The sequence below is a fragment of the Cervus canadensis genome, chromosome 10 (assembly GCF_019320065.1).
Source record: "Cervus canadensis isolate Bull #8, Minnesota chromosome 10, ASM1932006v1, whole genome shotgun sequence".
In the NCBI taxonomy this organism is placed as follows: domain Eukaryota; kingdom Metazoa; phylum Chordata; class Mammalia; order Artiodactyla; family Cervidae; genus Cervus; species Cervus canadensis.
The window spans coordinates 59,012,949-59,029,087 of NC_057395.1; the positions used below are offsets into that span (position 1 = coordinate 59,012,949).

The 16,139-nt window shown below is 52.1% G+C and overlaps 1 protein-coding gene across 1 annotated transcript in view; it reads left to right on the forward strand.

Annotated features, from left to right (window-relative positions):
* RSPO4 (R-spondin 4) overlaps positions 1 to 14,162 on the forward strand; it is a 33,775-nt gene extending 19,613 nt beyond the window's left edge. The window contains exons 2-5 of the mRNA XM_043479946.1: positions 5,171 to 5,359; positions 6,183 to 6,323; positions 9,671 to 9,856; positions 12,493 to 14,162. Coding sequence (XP_043335881.1) covers positions 5,171 to 5,359; positions 6,183 to 6,323; positions 9,671 to 9,856; positions 12,493 to 12,596 — 620 coding nt within the window. The 3' untranslated portion in view covers positions 12,597 to 14,162. The remainder of the gene's footprint in view (positions 1 to 5,170; positions 5,360 to 6,182; positions 6,324 to 9,670; positions 9,857 to 12,492) is intronic.
* Positions 14,163 to 16,139: the final 1,977 nt, after the last annotated feature.

Here is a 16,139-nt window from a genome sequence, read left to right on the forward strand (position 1 = left end):
CTGTTTTACAGGTGGGAAAACTGAAGCACAGGGCGGAAGGCACTAGTTCAAGGGCACATGAGCAAGGATGAGGGGCAGAGCTGCTTGAACCCAAGCAGTGTGGCTCTTAACCCTGCTCCACTTTAAAGTAGGAACCTGTTAGCAGTGCAGATTCTCAAGCCCTACCCGGACTTACTGAATCAGCAACTGAGGGGAAGGCTCAGCAATCAGTGATTTAACCAGCCCTCTAGGTGAATTTGATGCATGCCCAAGTTTGGGAACCCCTACTCTGCACTGCCTTCTAATGTGGGTGAATGAAGCAACTGTAAGAAAAACAGCTGCCCAAGGATGATAAGACATGGCGGTTGACCTTTGCCCTCAGTGTCAGGGATAACAACTGGGAGTGGTGGGGACCTTGGCAAACCAGAGAGCATAGGCCCCCTCTGTGGAATTCCAGCCAAGCATTGCCCTGCGGGAATGCAGGCCTGGCGTGTTGGCAAGTATTCATACCTTTTCCAGCTTCTTACGTGAAGTCTGATTTTTTAACTGTTAGTGAATTAGTTTTTTGGGGTTTTTTTTTTTTTTCTGGTTTTTTTTTTGCATGTATAGTGAAGTTCTTGGCTTGGGTACTGAGGATTTGTCAATTTCAGGCTCACTGTGGGCTGCCAAGGAGATGGTCCTGCCTGAGAGACCAGGTAATTTTCAGGATCCTAGATGTCGCCCTGTGCCTTCTGACCCCCTCAAGGAAAGGTGGGTGGGAGGCACGATAATGCAGAGATGACTCTGGATCCACTCAGATACCTAAATGAAAAAATATAGCGATCACTTGCAAACACTGAACCATTGACTCCCATCGAAACAAGGGGCTTGCGGTCATTCTCAGAATGTGGGTGACCCTGAGATTGGAAACCCTCATTTCAAAGGACACAGGTCATTCCATGATCCCAACAGAAAGAATAAACTGCCCTCCTCCCAAGACCAAAGCTGCCTCCTCTGTCTCTGCCCTGAGCCCTTCACCATCCCAAGGGAGAAAGGCTCTATGCTAAGACTTTTCCATGTATGATACCGTCTGCTTTCATCACATCTGCAAGTTAAGTACCACCCCCTTTCACAGCTAGAATGACTGAGGCCCAGAGAGTTGGAGTACTTTTCCCATGATCGCACAAGCTGCCACCACATTTTGTAACCACTGAGTCCCTAGCACTGGACCTCACAGAGAGTAGGGGCTCACTAGCTATCTGTTGAATGAATGGTTGGATGGATGAATGGATTACTGAACCTTGGTCTAATGCACGTGCTCAGAGTTGTTATAAGCCTGTATCCCTTAGTGAACTACCAACCCCAATGTGATAAAAGTCTACTGTCATTCTCTATAAGATGGACATCCAAATTTCAACTTATCTCCTGGCTGCTTGAGGAAAGACAAAGTGACTCTGATGTCATTCCAAGCCCCTCTGGATGCTGGAGCAACACAAGATCATCCTTTTGGGGCCATTGGTACTTCAACTGCGGGAGGATGGTCTTGATGAGGGGAAATACTTACTAAGAGAAATCACATGGGGTGTCATCCCCTGTGATGCCCCAAGAAAACTCAGGGAGGTGGCAATCAGAGCTCAAATACTGATACTTCAATGAGAAATATGCCTCAGAGGGGAGAGAGGGCAGCAATGAAGGCCAGCATCCAGTTGAGGTACAGAAGGAGCCAGGGGTTTTCAGAGCAGGTGCCCTAGAACCCCAGGGCCCCTTGGTGTGCCGTGTGGTCAGGCTGAGTGGGCAGAGCTTCAGGCCCTCAGCCTTGCTAAAGCCGAGCTGCCCCACCATGACCTGTTGGGCTCCACCTACCTGGTGACCTGCATCATTCTGACTGTAATTTGACGTGAAGAGAGCTACCTCAAGTTAACTAGCAACTTTCTTTGGGACTATGGAGTGAATCAAGTCTTTGGGGACTAGAAAGATGAAGTTAGAAGATGATCAGAAACTCTGACCATCTGGGCCCCATGAGGTTTCTCTCTCTCTCTCTCTGCATCTGATTTCCCTCTCTGTGTGTGTGTGCTTCTGTGTAGTCAGGCGTCTTTGTCTGCAAGAGGCAGAAAACCATACTCAAAATGGTTTTAGAAGAGAAGAGACTTTATGGACCCTCCCAGGAGTAGATCAGATGCACAGGCAATCTCTTGTGTGGCCTCCATTCTTGGGGCCCTCTCCCCTCATGCGTTGTCCACCAACTCTGATCTACATCTTCTCAAATCAAATAGAGTGTAAACACATGCGCGCGCACACACACACACACACACACACACACAATCCTAAGACTAGGTTCTGTCGAAACTTGCGCCTATGTCTGGACCAATCACTGCAGTCAAGGGGACCTGATGCTGATGCTCAAGCCCACGTTAGATGCATCTGGACAGAGGTGGTACCACATGAACCTCAAAGTCAGAGATGGGTCTTTGCTAGAAAAGAGTGCTAGTGCCCACCAAAGCTTCTCACACTTGTACACTGGAACAGGCCACCTTGCTGCTGCTGCTGCTGCTGCTAAGTCACTTCAGCCTGCCCTCCTGCAAATGTCCTTCGGTCAAGAGGCCATCCTAAACCATGGTCTGTCCGCACACAGTCAAAATTCTCTAGAGAGGTAGTCTAATGGTCCCAGCCTGGATGACCTGTCAGGCCTTGGTACAGTCTGTCCACCACTGGCTAGGGGAAAGGGTAAAGCTGAACAAGCATAGTTGTCAGGTCTGGTTCTCAGGGAAAGGAGATTATGAGTAAGAAAAGACACACACAAAATGCCAATTATGTCTATTTTGGTCTTGTTTAAATGTACATTCCTTGGCCTAGAGGCTTTACAAGCCTCCCTGGAGATTCTTATGCATAGTCAAGTTGAGGAGCCATCAAGTCTGGATCTTTCTAAAGCAACATTGTACAAACTCTAGCTGTCATCACTTATTATTCATAAAATTATCACTCAAGTCTCTACATCTGTAACCGTGGGGAAATGGGAGGAACAGCGTTGCCCTTTCTAATGAGTTATAGAGATGTGATGAAAGCTGGAGTGAGGCCATCAGATTACAAAAGTCAGGGGTGTCATTACAACAGCAAGGCACTAGAGGGCACCCTACCAACTGCAGCAAGAGGCAGAGCCAACCGCTCTTCAAAGACCTGGTGATGAAGGCAGTTGAGATCCATCACCTGTCAACACACATGCATGCCTGCACACACACTGACACCCTCCCAGGTCAGGGGCGAGTCCTTGTTGGGTTTTTTTTTTCTGCAGCATGTTGAAATCTCACTCTACAAATACTGCAGTAGCTCTAGCTGGAATTTCTTTGCTATTTGGCTGCCTGACCTTAGGGAAGGCTCCACCTTCTCTGGCCTCTGGGTTCCCAGTGAAGCTGCAGGGGTTGGGCTGCGTGATCCCTAAACTCTTCTGAGAGAAAACGGTTAGTAAGGGTTTCGCTTTGTCACCATCTGCGTTGCTATTACAGTCACTTCTGTGGGCTGCAACCCTCCCAACCAGGCTGTAAGGTCCCAGAACAGCAGGGCCACGTGTTGCTCATGCCTGCAGCCCCAGGCTCTGCCTGTCACAGAGACAGCCCTGAGTAAATGTGCCGAGTGGCAGTGTGGTGCTGACTGACATGGGTCCCTGCACCACTGATGCTGAGGGATGCTGGGTATGTCATTTCACCTCTTTGGGCCTCTGTTTCTTAAGTTGCAAAATGGGTAGCACCACCCACGCCTGTGTCAGGCTGCGTCTCTGACCACAAACTCAGTTTTCGGGACATACCCTTCTATTTCTCTGTCATTGAACATAATTTCTAATCTGAGTCCTATTCTGCCAAGTGGTAGAGACCACCTCAAGCCAATAGAGGGTCTCTTTGCCCTTTGTTGGTGGGGTCACATCTCAGGGGCAGTGGGCTTACATAATGCCAAGGTAACTAGTTTATTAAACAAGCTGAACTTGGTGAGGTATAAACATGCAACTGTTTCATGTTTCCTTAATCTCTGCCTCCATGAAGCTGCCTGGCCCTTTCTTGTCCCTTAATGACACCTGGTTAATTTCTGACTCTCCCCAGCTCCCGCCTACCCGCAATGGTCTACCCTACTGCCTCTTGCTGGGGCGCCTGCCAGAAACCAGCCTTCTTGGGTGAGGCTTCTTGAGCCTGACTACTCCTGGGGAGACTTGCCACTGAGAACCCCTCATGCAGGCCATAAAGGATATGCAATTTCTTCTGCTGCCTTCCTGCTCAGCTTGGCCCCTTCCCTCTCCTGGTCTCTTTTCTGTGCTCAAAGCGGTGTTGGAAGGAGCAGACCTGTGGGGCTGCCACGCAAGCTAACATCCAACCGGGGTGTGAGGTGCTGGTCACCCCCTTTATGCAGGCAACAGTCTCTGTGAGGGGTACCCTTGCATCTTCTCTCACTTGGTTTTGGGGTTTGGGAAGTGAGAGGAAACCACAGCAACCCCCTCTTGCCCAAGTTGACAGCTCCTAACTCTCCTGAGTCCTCCTGTCTTGGTGTCAGCATGATCAGAGGTAGTCGGACGGCAGAGACTCCCTATAAACCCTGGAGGAGCTTTCTTTCTAGGGTATTTCTCATCTTTTTCTCCCCAGCTTTGGTTGCCACTTCTGGAACAAAAAGTTCCTTCCCTTCACTTGCTGTACTTGAGGATGTTGGGAGCCCTTGATAATGGCGTCAGTGAGGAATGGGGTATTGTTCAGAAAGGCAGCAGGGAGACGAGGGTCTTCCACACCCTCATGCATGTGCACCACAAACACACTCAAAAATACACACTGCATTAGTGAAGATTAAATATGTCAATGAGTGACCGAACTTTTCATCTTATTTCTCCAACATCTTTGACACATGGTCTATACCTCATGATCCAAAAAAGATGTTTGTGCTCCAGCCCTCGTGTTCACATTCCACCCAACGGGAAGGATCAGGGATGACAAAGGGCATGCCCCTGCACTTTAAGCTTTCTAGAAGTTGCACACACACTGCTTTACCTTATAACCTACTAGCCAGGTTTTGGTCACATGACCAAAGTCACATGATCTAGTTGCATGGGAAGTGTAGTCACTTGGATGGCCACGTGCTCAATTACTGTTCTATCCCAATAAGACAGTCTGAGCTGCTGACACATGTGGTTTCACTCTCTCTCTCTCCCTTTCCCCACCCTCCACCCTGGTCTGGCTGGCAGTGGGCACTGGTCTGGGGGGCAACTGCACAGGCTGTGTTATCTGCTCAGAGGAGAACGGCTGCTCAACCTGCCAGCAGAGGCTCTTCCTGTTCATCCGCCGGGAAGGCATCCGCCAGTACGGCAAGTGTGTGCACGACTGTCCGCCCGGCTACTTCGGCGTCCGTGGCCAGGAAGTCAACAGGTGCAAAAGTATGTGGCCCCTCCCTTATCTTATGCTAGCACTGTGCTCCTGCACATTTCTGGTCCACATCCCACCTCTCGCCTAACACAGCAGCCCCTGGGAAAGTAGTGTATGCCTGAGCCCAGACTCAGATATATGCTTGCCTCAGGCTGGCTCTGAAGCCCTAAGCAAGTCAGTGTCCTCTCTGAGCTCAACCCTAACAGGGCAGGGAACTTCCACCCCTACACTAGTTTGTTCTGTGGCCTTTGGCATGCTGCTCACTCTCCCTGGGCCTAGCTCAATGGGAAAAGGAGTCCTAACTCCTAACTTTGGTTTTCAGTGTGAGCTGGGCAAATCATGACCATCTTTGAGCTTTGGTGGAAATGGAGTAGGGAGTCCTCACTCCCAGCCCAGATTCACTGTGTGACTTCAGGCAAGGTATTTACTCTCTCTGAGCCTCAGCTCAAATGATAAAGAGAATCAAAATAACCATGTTACCTTGGACATGACACCTGCCCCCACTGAGCCTCAGTTCAAATGAGAAAAGGAGATCTGAAAGGCAGCCCCATTTGTGGACAAGTCTGGGCTTCAAATGAGATGTTAGTCACTCAATCGTGTCCGACTCTTTGTGACCCCATGGATTGGAGCCCACCAGGTTCCTCTGTCCATAGAATTTTCCAGGCAAGAAAACTGGAGTGGGTTGCCATCCCCTTGTCCAGAGACACACAGAATCTGGACCCCAGTACTGCAGAGCTTGGGTCACTCAGAGGCCCTCCCCAGTCCTGGGCAGTCCCAGAGGGTCCCATCCCCAGGCATCTCCCCTCACCAGGGCTGGTCCTGGCTGTATTACAGAATGCGGAGCCACATGTGAAAGCTGCTTCAGCCAGGACTTCTGCATCCAGTGCAAGAGGCGGTTTTACCTGTACAAGGGAAAGTGTCTGCCCACCTGCCCGCCAGGCACCGCGGCCCAGCAGAGCACACGGGAGTGCCAGGGTGAGTGGGGGCATCCTTGCCCTGCCCTACCCCCTCCCTCCTTGGAGCAGGGGCTGGTGAGGGGTGTCAGGAGACCTGGAAGAAACCATAGCAGAATGTCACATGATGATGGGAAACCCAATGCTATGTCAGGGACACATAGGAACCCTTCAATACACTAGACCCATCATAGGCACCGTTGTGATGATTACTATTACTACCAACATCTACATCATTATTATTGCCAAGGGCGGTTGCAGAGCACAGAAGAAGAGCACTGATTTTGGAATAAGACCTGGGTTCAAATGCTATCTCTGAAAATCACCCATTAGTGAACTTGAGCAAGTCAGTTAAGCTCTCTGTCCTTCAGTTTCTCCAAATGTTAAAAAAAATTACAATAGAACATAAAATCTACTTCATGGAGAGGGTTGTTGTAATGGGTGAATTAATTAATACACTTTAAAGTACTTAATACAGTAGCTGGTACAGTAAGTGCTCAATATATGTCATTATTATTACCTGTCATACTAGTTGTCATGACTGCTCTGTTTTCCCCCTACTCCTTTTCAGATTCCCGTGTGAGCACCACTTCTGTGATCTGTCCTTTTATGAGGCTGTTCCCCAGCGTTCTCACCTGAATCACATATCTCTGCCCACACAGTCTCTCTGGGCTCATGTTCACGGTCATTCCAAACACTGATGGCTCCTAACTCGCTCTCCTCAGCTTCATTTTCTCACGGGCAGCAGACTCACATCTTCACCTGCCCTGTGGATGCATTCTTCCCTCCCTGCCCATCCCCAGCCTGGTGCTTCTTCTGGGCTTCCTCCTTCAATGACCTGCTTCACCACCCACAGGCTGGCCATCCTGGAAGCATGGGCATCACTGTGGACTCTTGCCTGTCATCCTACATCCAATCCAGTCTTGTTCATCCACTCGGGAAATATTTGCTAGAGTATCTTCTATGCTCCAGGCACTTTCCAAGTCATTGAGGACATATTAGTGAACAAAACAGAAAAAGTTTCTGCCCTTGTAGACTTGACATTTTACTGTGGAGACAGAAGACGCACAAGAATAAATACAGATGTTAGGTGGTTAAAAAAAAAACTTTGGGGGAAATGAAGCGGAATAAAGCTTCCAAACTTGCCCCAGCCTTCCTTTCCCTTTTCCCCCACCCTACACCCAAACATCACTTTCTCTCCCCACCCTCTGCCCATTGCTATGATCTTGGCCACAGACTCCTGCCCATATGCCTGCCTCCAGTCTCACTGTCTGCAGCCCACACTGTCTCTCGTTCCAGAAGCCAGAGCGATGATCTGAGAATGACAATCCGATCAGGTTTCTCTTCTGCTCAAGGCCCCTCAGTGGCTCCCACTGTTCCCCAAGCTGTGGGCAATGTAGCCCCCATCTGCCACCTCTCCAACTCTATCAGGTTTTTCCTCCTCCATTTGAGTCTGTGCCCCAGCTTCCCCACGGAGGGCAGAGTCATCCAGGGATTTCGCTTGGGGTATTTCTTTCAATTATGGGCTTTTCTGGGGGCTTCCCTAGTGGCTCAGAGGTTAAAGCATCTGCAATGTGGGAGACCTGGGTTCGATTCCTGGGTCAAGAAGATCCCCTGGAGAAGGAAATGGCAACTCACTCCAGTATTCCTGCCTGGAGAATCCCATGGAGGGAGGAGCCTGGTAGGCTACAGTCCACAGGGTCGCGAAGAGTCGGACACGGACACGACTGAGCAACTTCACTTTCACTTTCATATGGTAAAGAATCTGCCTGCAATGCAGGAGACCAGGGTTCAATCCCTGGGTCAAGAAGATCCCCTGGAGAAGGGAATGGCAACCCACTCCAGTTTCCTTGCCTGGAGAATGGACAGAGGAGCCTGGCGGGCTACAGTCATGGGGTCACAAAGAGACACGACTGAGTGACTTAACACTTTCACTTTCATTTCTTTCAACTGGAGCACTTGTCCTTCCTGCTCCTCCCTGAATCTGGCTGACCTCCCCATGCCCACTTCAAGACTCAGATCAGGAGTCTCCTCCTCTAGGAAGCCCACCTGGTGGCTCAGGACGGGGCCTCCTGATCTCCTAGTGCTGCTGGAGCGTCCCTGTCTGTACAAGCGCCCTGCCTTCCAGCCCCACTGCTGAAGACGGTGAGCTCTGGGAGGCAGACCCGGGGCTGTCCCTTCCCTGCCTCACCTGGGCACCCGCATGGCAGGAGGCACACGGCAGGTGCTCAGACTGTGCTCCCAGATGAATGCGTCTGTGAAGGACCATCGTTCCAGGGTCTGGAGACTTGGGTGCTGGGCCCTGCTGGATCGTAAACACTTGTGGTTCTGCTGTGCAAGCACCTCTTTTCCCTAATTCAGTTCAGTTCCCTAATTCAATTCCCTAGTTCAGTCGCTCAGTCATGTCCGACTCTTTTCTGACCCCATGGACTGCAGCACTCCAGGCTTCCCTGTCCTTCCCCATCTCCTGGAGCTTGCTCAAACTCTGTCCATTGAGTCAGTGTTGCCATCCAACCATCTCATCTTCTGTTGCCCCCTTCTTCTCCTGCCCTCCATCTTTCCCAGTATCCAGGTCTTTTCCAATGAGTCGGCTCTTCGAATAAGATGGCCAAAGGATTGGAGCTTCGGCTTACCCCTTACCTGCTCTAGGCCTCCGTGTCCTAATCTGCAAAGCGGAGGTATTAAGAACTGCCCTATTCTCTGCCTACCTTTCTAGGACTCTTAAAAGAACCAAATGTGAAAGAATACTATATATTATATATTCATATATTAAAAAAAAATTACTCCCTACCTTTTCTGTCCATGACCTCATTTTTCCTCACAACAGCACAGCCTAACTCCCACCTCCTAAAGCTTATCAGAGGCACAAGATCAGGTTCAGAAACCAGGTCTTGGCCCTGAGGGCCTCCCAGCCAGCCGTGCAGCCTGTCTCCTGTCCCTGCCGTCCTGAACCTTCACTCTGCCCATCACTACAGCATCCTCGTGCCCCACACAGGATGGCCAGGCCTCCAGGGCTGTGCACAGCTACCTGGGATGCGCTTCTTTCCGCTGCCAGCTGATAAGTCTGCTCTTCCTCTGGCTCCTACGTCACCTCCTCAGGGAAGCCTTCCCCTTTAAAGCCACACGGTCTGTCACTCGGGCTTCCGGCTCGCCACAGCCTGTGTTTGCATTAGTACCGCTCTCATCCCAGGATCTCAGAAGTAGCTGTTTAAACGTTCCCCCTTGGCTCCTTAATGATAGCCTGAGACTCTTACATGTGGAGATGGTGTCTTCAGGGAGCTGAACCCCTCAGACCCTGCACTTGATCTGAGGGACACTCACTGCCAACTGACCCCATCTGCCTGTCTGTCTCCCCCTCCACCCCCGCAGAGGAGTGTGAGCTGAGCCCCTGGGGCAGCTGGAGCCCTTGTACGCACAACGGGAAGACCTGCGGCTCGGCCTGGGGCCTGGAGACCCGCGTGCGGGAGGCCGGCCGGGCCGGGCGGGAGGAGGCATCCACCTGCCAGGTGCTGTCTGAGTCAAGGAAATGCCCCATCCGGAGGCCCTGCCCAGGAGGTGAGCATCAGGGTGGGCATGGTGGGCAACAGGCAGGGCATAGTGACTGCAGCACCCAGACCCCACAAAGTGCCCCTGTAAGGCTGCCTGAGGGCTTCGCTAGTGGCTCAGATGGTAAAGAATCCACCTGAGATGCAGGAGACCTGGGTTCAATCCCTGGGTTGGGAAGACCGCCTGAAGCCCATGCCAGTATTCTTGCCTGGGGAATCCCCATGGACAGAGGAGCCTGGTGAGCTACAGTCCATGGGGTCACAAAGAGTCAGAGGCAACTGAGTGACCCAGCACAGCCCAGCACAAGGTTGCCCGAAGGCCCCCACTAGCCCCAGCTTCCTGTGTGTTGAGCATTGCCTTCCCCAGTGTCCCCCTGCCAAGGTCAGCCTCAGACCCCTTGGGAAGATCAAGCTTGTCCTTTCCAGCAGGGGTTTGAGACCGCTTCAGACTGATATCTCCTATAATAAAGGACTTGGGACACCCCCTTGACACTCTGAAACAAAGTCAAGGATAATGTGACCCACTTGCTCTGGTCATTAAAAAAGAAAAATCAGTGTAGTACCTAACTGGGCTTCCCAGGTGGCGCTCGTGCTAAAGAATACTACTGGCAATGCAGGAGATGTAAGAGATGGGAGCTTGATCCCTGGGTCGGGAAGATCCCCTGGAGGCGGGCATGGCAACCCACTCCAGTATTCTTGCCTGGAGAATCCCAAGGACAGAGGAGCCTGGTGGGATATGATCTATAGGGTCACAAAGAGTCGGACACGACTGAGGGACTTAGCAGGCAACCTCGCATAGTGCCTAACTATAAGGAAAAACAAATTTCATTATGGCCGTGCTTGGGTGCCACACACCAGAGAGTACTGACTGAAGTCGCCTCACAGCAAAGGCGGTAGCCGTCCACAGTCAGGGCCTCAGGCACACCATGTTGCCATCAGAGATGCAGTTTCCCAAATGGCGACCAGTTCTCTGTGAAGTCCAACAGAGCTGCTTCACCTCCTGATTGACAGCACACTGGTGGCCCTAGAATAGTCAGCAATGGGACAGGTGTTCCACAGCACTTGGCATTCATTCACACACAAGACAGAGTTCAGCTCTGAGCGAGCTGATTCCTCGCTATGTGAGGCTGGGGCAGCCGTTAGGGAACTGGACAGGATGAAGCTTCTTCCTGGGGGACTGTCCCATGTATGGTGGGCAATTGGGGACAGGGGATGAGTTTGAGATGGGACCAGAGAAACTAAGAGACCCCAGACCTAGAGAAGCACCCAGCAGCTCCTGTAGAAGCGTGTGGGGCCAGTGATGCAAGAAGATGGCCTGGCTGTGCAGACACTTTTAAACCAGAAATTTAGGGCTGTCCTTGGTCCCACCAGATTCCCTGATAGCTCAGTTGGCAAAGAATCAGCCTGCAATGCAGGATACCCCAGTTCGATTCCTGGGTTAGGAAGATCTGCTGGAGGAGGGATAGGCTACTCACTCCAGTATTCTTGGGCTTCCCTGGTGGCTCAGCTGGTAAAGAAACCACCTGCAGTACAAGAGACCTGGGTTCCATCCCTGGGTTGGGAAGATCCCCTGGAGGAGGGAAAGGCGACCCGCTCCAATATTCTGGCCTGGAGAATTCCATGGACTATATGGTCCGGGTCACAAAGAGTCGGACACGACTGAGCGACTTTCACTTTTTTGCTCCCACCCATGCCTCCGTCTTCTTGCTTGTTGTCAACTGCTAATAACAGGAAGAGCATTCCAGGCAGAGGGCACAGCCAGTGTGAAGGCGTGGCGGTGGCATGAACCTGCCAGTGATGAGGATGGTGTGAGCAAGGGCGGGGGTTGGGGGACAGGCCGCGGAGACGGTGTGGTCTTTTGCTCCAGGCGAGCCCAGAGTCACTCAAAAGTAACGCCCTGAACTCCAGCCTAGGCTGTGCCTCTGAGTAAGCGAGGGTCCTCCTGGGCCTCAGTTGCCTCACCTGAGAAATGGGACTTGATCATGTGTTTGTGTTAGACACTCACGCCAGCTCCATGGGGGGCGGGGGGCACAGCGGGGTCAGGATTCCCTGGCAGGTCTGGGGTTTGCATCCACTCCCCACGGTGGGAGAGCCAGTGGGTACAGACACCAATGACGGCGTCATGTGGGGCATCCGGGCTGCCCTTGCCTCCCGGATATCCTGGAGATGAGATACACAGGGCACCTGGATCCGCAGCTGGCAACCCAAGTGCTTCTGTCACTGTTGTTGTTTGAGGGCAGAGCTGGGCCAGGAGCTAAGTGGGGAGGTTGGTGCTGAGACCCTGGTGAAAGGTGTTGAGTCTCTGGCAAAGAGCCCCGTAAACCTCGCAGTGAGTGCACGTGGGCGGGTCCTGGCCCCCCGCCCCCCAAAGCCACCCTAAGTCTCGACAAAGGGGGCCCCACATGGACCTCGAGGCCTGATGAGCAGATGCCCAGCATGGGTGGTGCCTCGCATGTCAGTGACCTCTTTACCCACTAAGGAGTTGAGAGTGTCCGGTTTAGGGTAAGTGATGCTGCCGTCCCAACTCCCAAAAGGAGTAGTTGTCAGGTCAGCACCCCTGTGTCATTCTGAGCCTGCTGCGGGGAGTGGGGGGCCCCTTGTCTGTCAGGATGGCCTCAGCAACAACACTCTGTGCTCTTGTTGCAGAGAGAAACCCCAATCGGAAGAAGGGCCTGAGAGAGCGGCGCCCGCGCAAGGACCGGAAGCTGGATGGCCGGGGGGACGGGAGGCCCCGGCCGGCGCCCACCTAGGCGCCCAGCCCACAGCCAGGGCGTCGGCCGCTTCGAGTTCTCTCTCGCCCCTTCACTCTCTAGCTGTTCCCCCTCCTCTCCCTTCCCTGTTCTCTTTTGCTCACTCACATCTCCTCTCTTTTTTCTCCTGTATTTCCTACATTTCTGCCACCTCAGTTTTCCCTCCTTCCTACACCTCCTTTCTCCTTTTTCTTGCTTTCCTTTCATCTTTTCCTTTCCTCCTGTTTTTCTTCACTGTGTCCCCCCCACCACCACGCACACACTAAGACAGAGACCAACTCCTGCGCACCCCGCCCCCCCAACTCCTCACTCTCTATTCCTCCTTAAAGAAAGCGCACCTCTTTTATTCTAGGTCTTTCCCTGACCCTCCTCAGCCCAGTTGCAGAGAAGGTGTTTCTAAGAGTGGGGCCCAGGCCACAGCCCCGGCAGGCTTGTTGAGTCCTGAGAGCCCTACTTCCACTCCAGAGGATACTCCAGACCCCAGAGCTGTGGGTGCCTCCACTTCTAGCCAGTCCCTAGAGGCATCTCCGCAGCCCCCAGCTTCCCTGGGAAGCCCCTGGAAGAGGCTCCGCGGGTTTCCGGATACCCCAGCTGGCCATGGAGGAGCTGTGACGGGGCCTCTGGCCGGACAGCCAGCCTTGTGCCGAGGCCAGCCTTCTGGAAGCTTCCTGCTGCATCCATCAATGCTCCCTCAGCACCCTCCCTCTCAAGGTGCCCTGGCCCCTGCTTCCCGAGTCCCTGTTCACCTATGTCCTGCATCCTAGCTCATCCCAGAAAAGGCCATGCAGGCTGAAAGGAACTTCAAGATTCTCCAGGCCACTCCATTTCCCCCAGCTCCTCCTGCTTGTTGTACCTCTGGGGAGACTGAGGCCGAGAAGGGACTTGTCCAAGGTCACCCAGGGATCCCATGGGCTGTGCCTTCCACTTGCTCACTTGCTCAGCAAACCCACAGCTGCGAGGAAGCTTTGGGAGCCTTGGGGAGGTGAGGAATGAAGTTGTCGGGTCAGGAGTAAGGGAGGATCCCCCTCCTCACCCACCTCACCCCTGACACCCCAGCCTGTGGCACCTCCCAACCGCCGGCCAAGGCCATACACCAGCAGGAAGAGCAAGACAAGGCATCTCCTCACTGCCTGTCGTTCCACCATCAAGTGCCTCCCTCTTCCTTTGCTCTCCTAACTCCCAGAAAGTGGTGCTTCCTGCATTGGCATTGCCAGCAGCCAAGGCCAAGGAGAGCATGAGACCCCAGGGCCCCAGGGTGGCCTGGGAATGGAGGTGTCAGTGGGTGGAGGAGAGGCTGAAGGTGATGAAGAAGGACAACCCCGCCCAGAGACAGCGCCCACCCTCAGGCTTCCCTCCACCTGGCACAGGCGGATCCCCTATCATTGCCTCCAACAGACTCTGGGGGCCCTGTCCCCCAAGGCCTCATTCTTTGTCTCCCTGAGGTCAGAGAGAGCCCCTTGCCTGGCCAGACCACTAGCTTCTCTTCTGCAAAAGTTTGTGCCTCTGAAATGCTCTGTTGTTGTTTCAAGACCCCACTTTTTTTTTTAATAAAGGGAAAAGAAACTCACAGATGCTTCTTGGGCATCAAGTGGTGTTGCAAAATCATGATCCTGATGAGTTTGGAGTAATTGAACCAAAACCATGTGGGGTGGTTTTCTCTGGAATGCCCAGAGACCAGAGGACCAGGATGTGTAAGGGACTGGGTGGGGAATTTTCGGGCCCTCAGCCCCTCCAGGCCTCTCACAAGAAGGGGGCTCAGCCAGAGGCAGACGAGAGCTGTGCTCCCCTACTCCTGTACCTCTCAGCCCCAAGATCACAGGAGAGGCCCCTGGAACTCATCTGTGCCCTGTATGACATGTCTGGAGGGTCAGCGACACCTAGGAGGTGTGACAGTTCCACAGAGCTGTCTAAACTCCCTGGGCAGCTATTGGCAGGAGGGGCGGTTAGCGCTGGGAGGCACAGGTCCAAGTCTCAGCTTGTCACTGGCAACCAGAGGGTTCAAGGCCAAATCATTTCCTCGTTCTGGGCCTCGTTCCGTGCCCCCTTTTGATGGATGAAGAGGAGGCGTAACTGGGCTAAATCCATTGCCTAACCTGGGGGAGGGGTCTTCCCAGGTGGCTCAGGGGTAAAGAATCCACCTGCCAAGCAGGAGACGCAGTTTCCATCCCTGGGTGGCGAAGATTCCCTGGGATAGGATATGGCAACCCACTCCAGTATTCTTGCCTGGAAAATCCCAGGGACAGAGGAGCCTGGTGGGCTACAGTCCATGGGGTCACAAAGAGTCAGGTATGACTGAAGTGACTAAAGAGCAACAACAAAAACCTAGGTGGCCTAACAGCATTTTCTGGTGTTGCCTAAACATTCAGATTTCAGGGCCCTGTCCCAGACTTAACTAATTGTGAACAAATTTAGGAGCAGACAGTGAGAGCAAATTGACTACGCCAAAGCCTTTGACTGTGTGGATCACGACAAATGGTGAAAAACTCTTAAACAGGTGGGAATACCAGACCACCTGATCTGCCTCCTGAGAAATCTGTATGTAGGTCAAGAAGCAACAGTCAGAACTGGACATGGAACAACAGACTGGGTTCCAAATCAGGAAAGGAGTACGTCAAGGCTGTATATTGTCACCCTGCTTATTTAACTTATATGCAGAGTACATCATGCGAAATGCCGGGCTGGTTGAAGCACAAGCTGGAATCAAGATTGCGAGGAGAAATATCAATAACCTCGGATACGCAGATGACACTTACCCTTATGGCAGAAAGCAAAGAACTAAAGAGCCTCTTGATGAAAGAGGAGAGTGAAAAAGTTGACTTAAAACTCAACATTCAGAAAACTAAGATCATGGCATCTGGTCCCATCACTTCATGGCAAATAGATGGGAAACAACGAAAACAGTGAGAGACTTTATTTTCTTGGGCTCCAAAATCACTGCAGATGGTGACTGCAGCCATGAAATTAAAAGATGCTTGCTCCATGGAAGAAAAGATATGACCAACTTAGACAGCATATTAAAAAGAAGAGACATTATTTTGCCAACAAAGGCCCATCTAGTCAAAGCTATGGTTTTTCCAGTAGTCAAGTATGGATGTGAGAGTTGGACTATAAAGAAAGCTGAGGGCCAAAAAGAATTGGTGCTTTTGAACTGTGGTGTTGGAGAAGACTCTTGAGAGTCCCTTGGACTGCAAGGAGATCCAACCAGTCCATCCTAAAGGAAATCAGTCCTGGATATTCATTGGAAGGACTGATACTGAAGCTGAAGCTCCAATACTTTGGCCACCCAAGGTGAAGAACTGACTCATTTGAAAAGACCCTGATGCTGGGAAAGATTGAAGGCAGGAGGAGAAGGGGATGACAGAGGATGAGATGGTTGGATGGCATCACCAACTCAATGCATATGAGTTTGAGTTAGCTCCGGGAGTTGGTGATGGACAGGAAAGCCTGGCATACTGCAGTCCTTGGTGTCAGAAAGAGTTGGACACAACTGAGTGACTGAACTGTACTGAAGTGGGAGCCAACATTCATTCCAAGACCAGACTC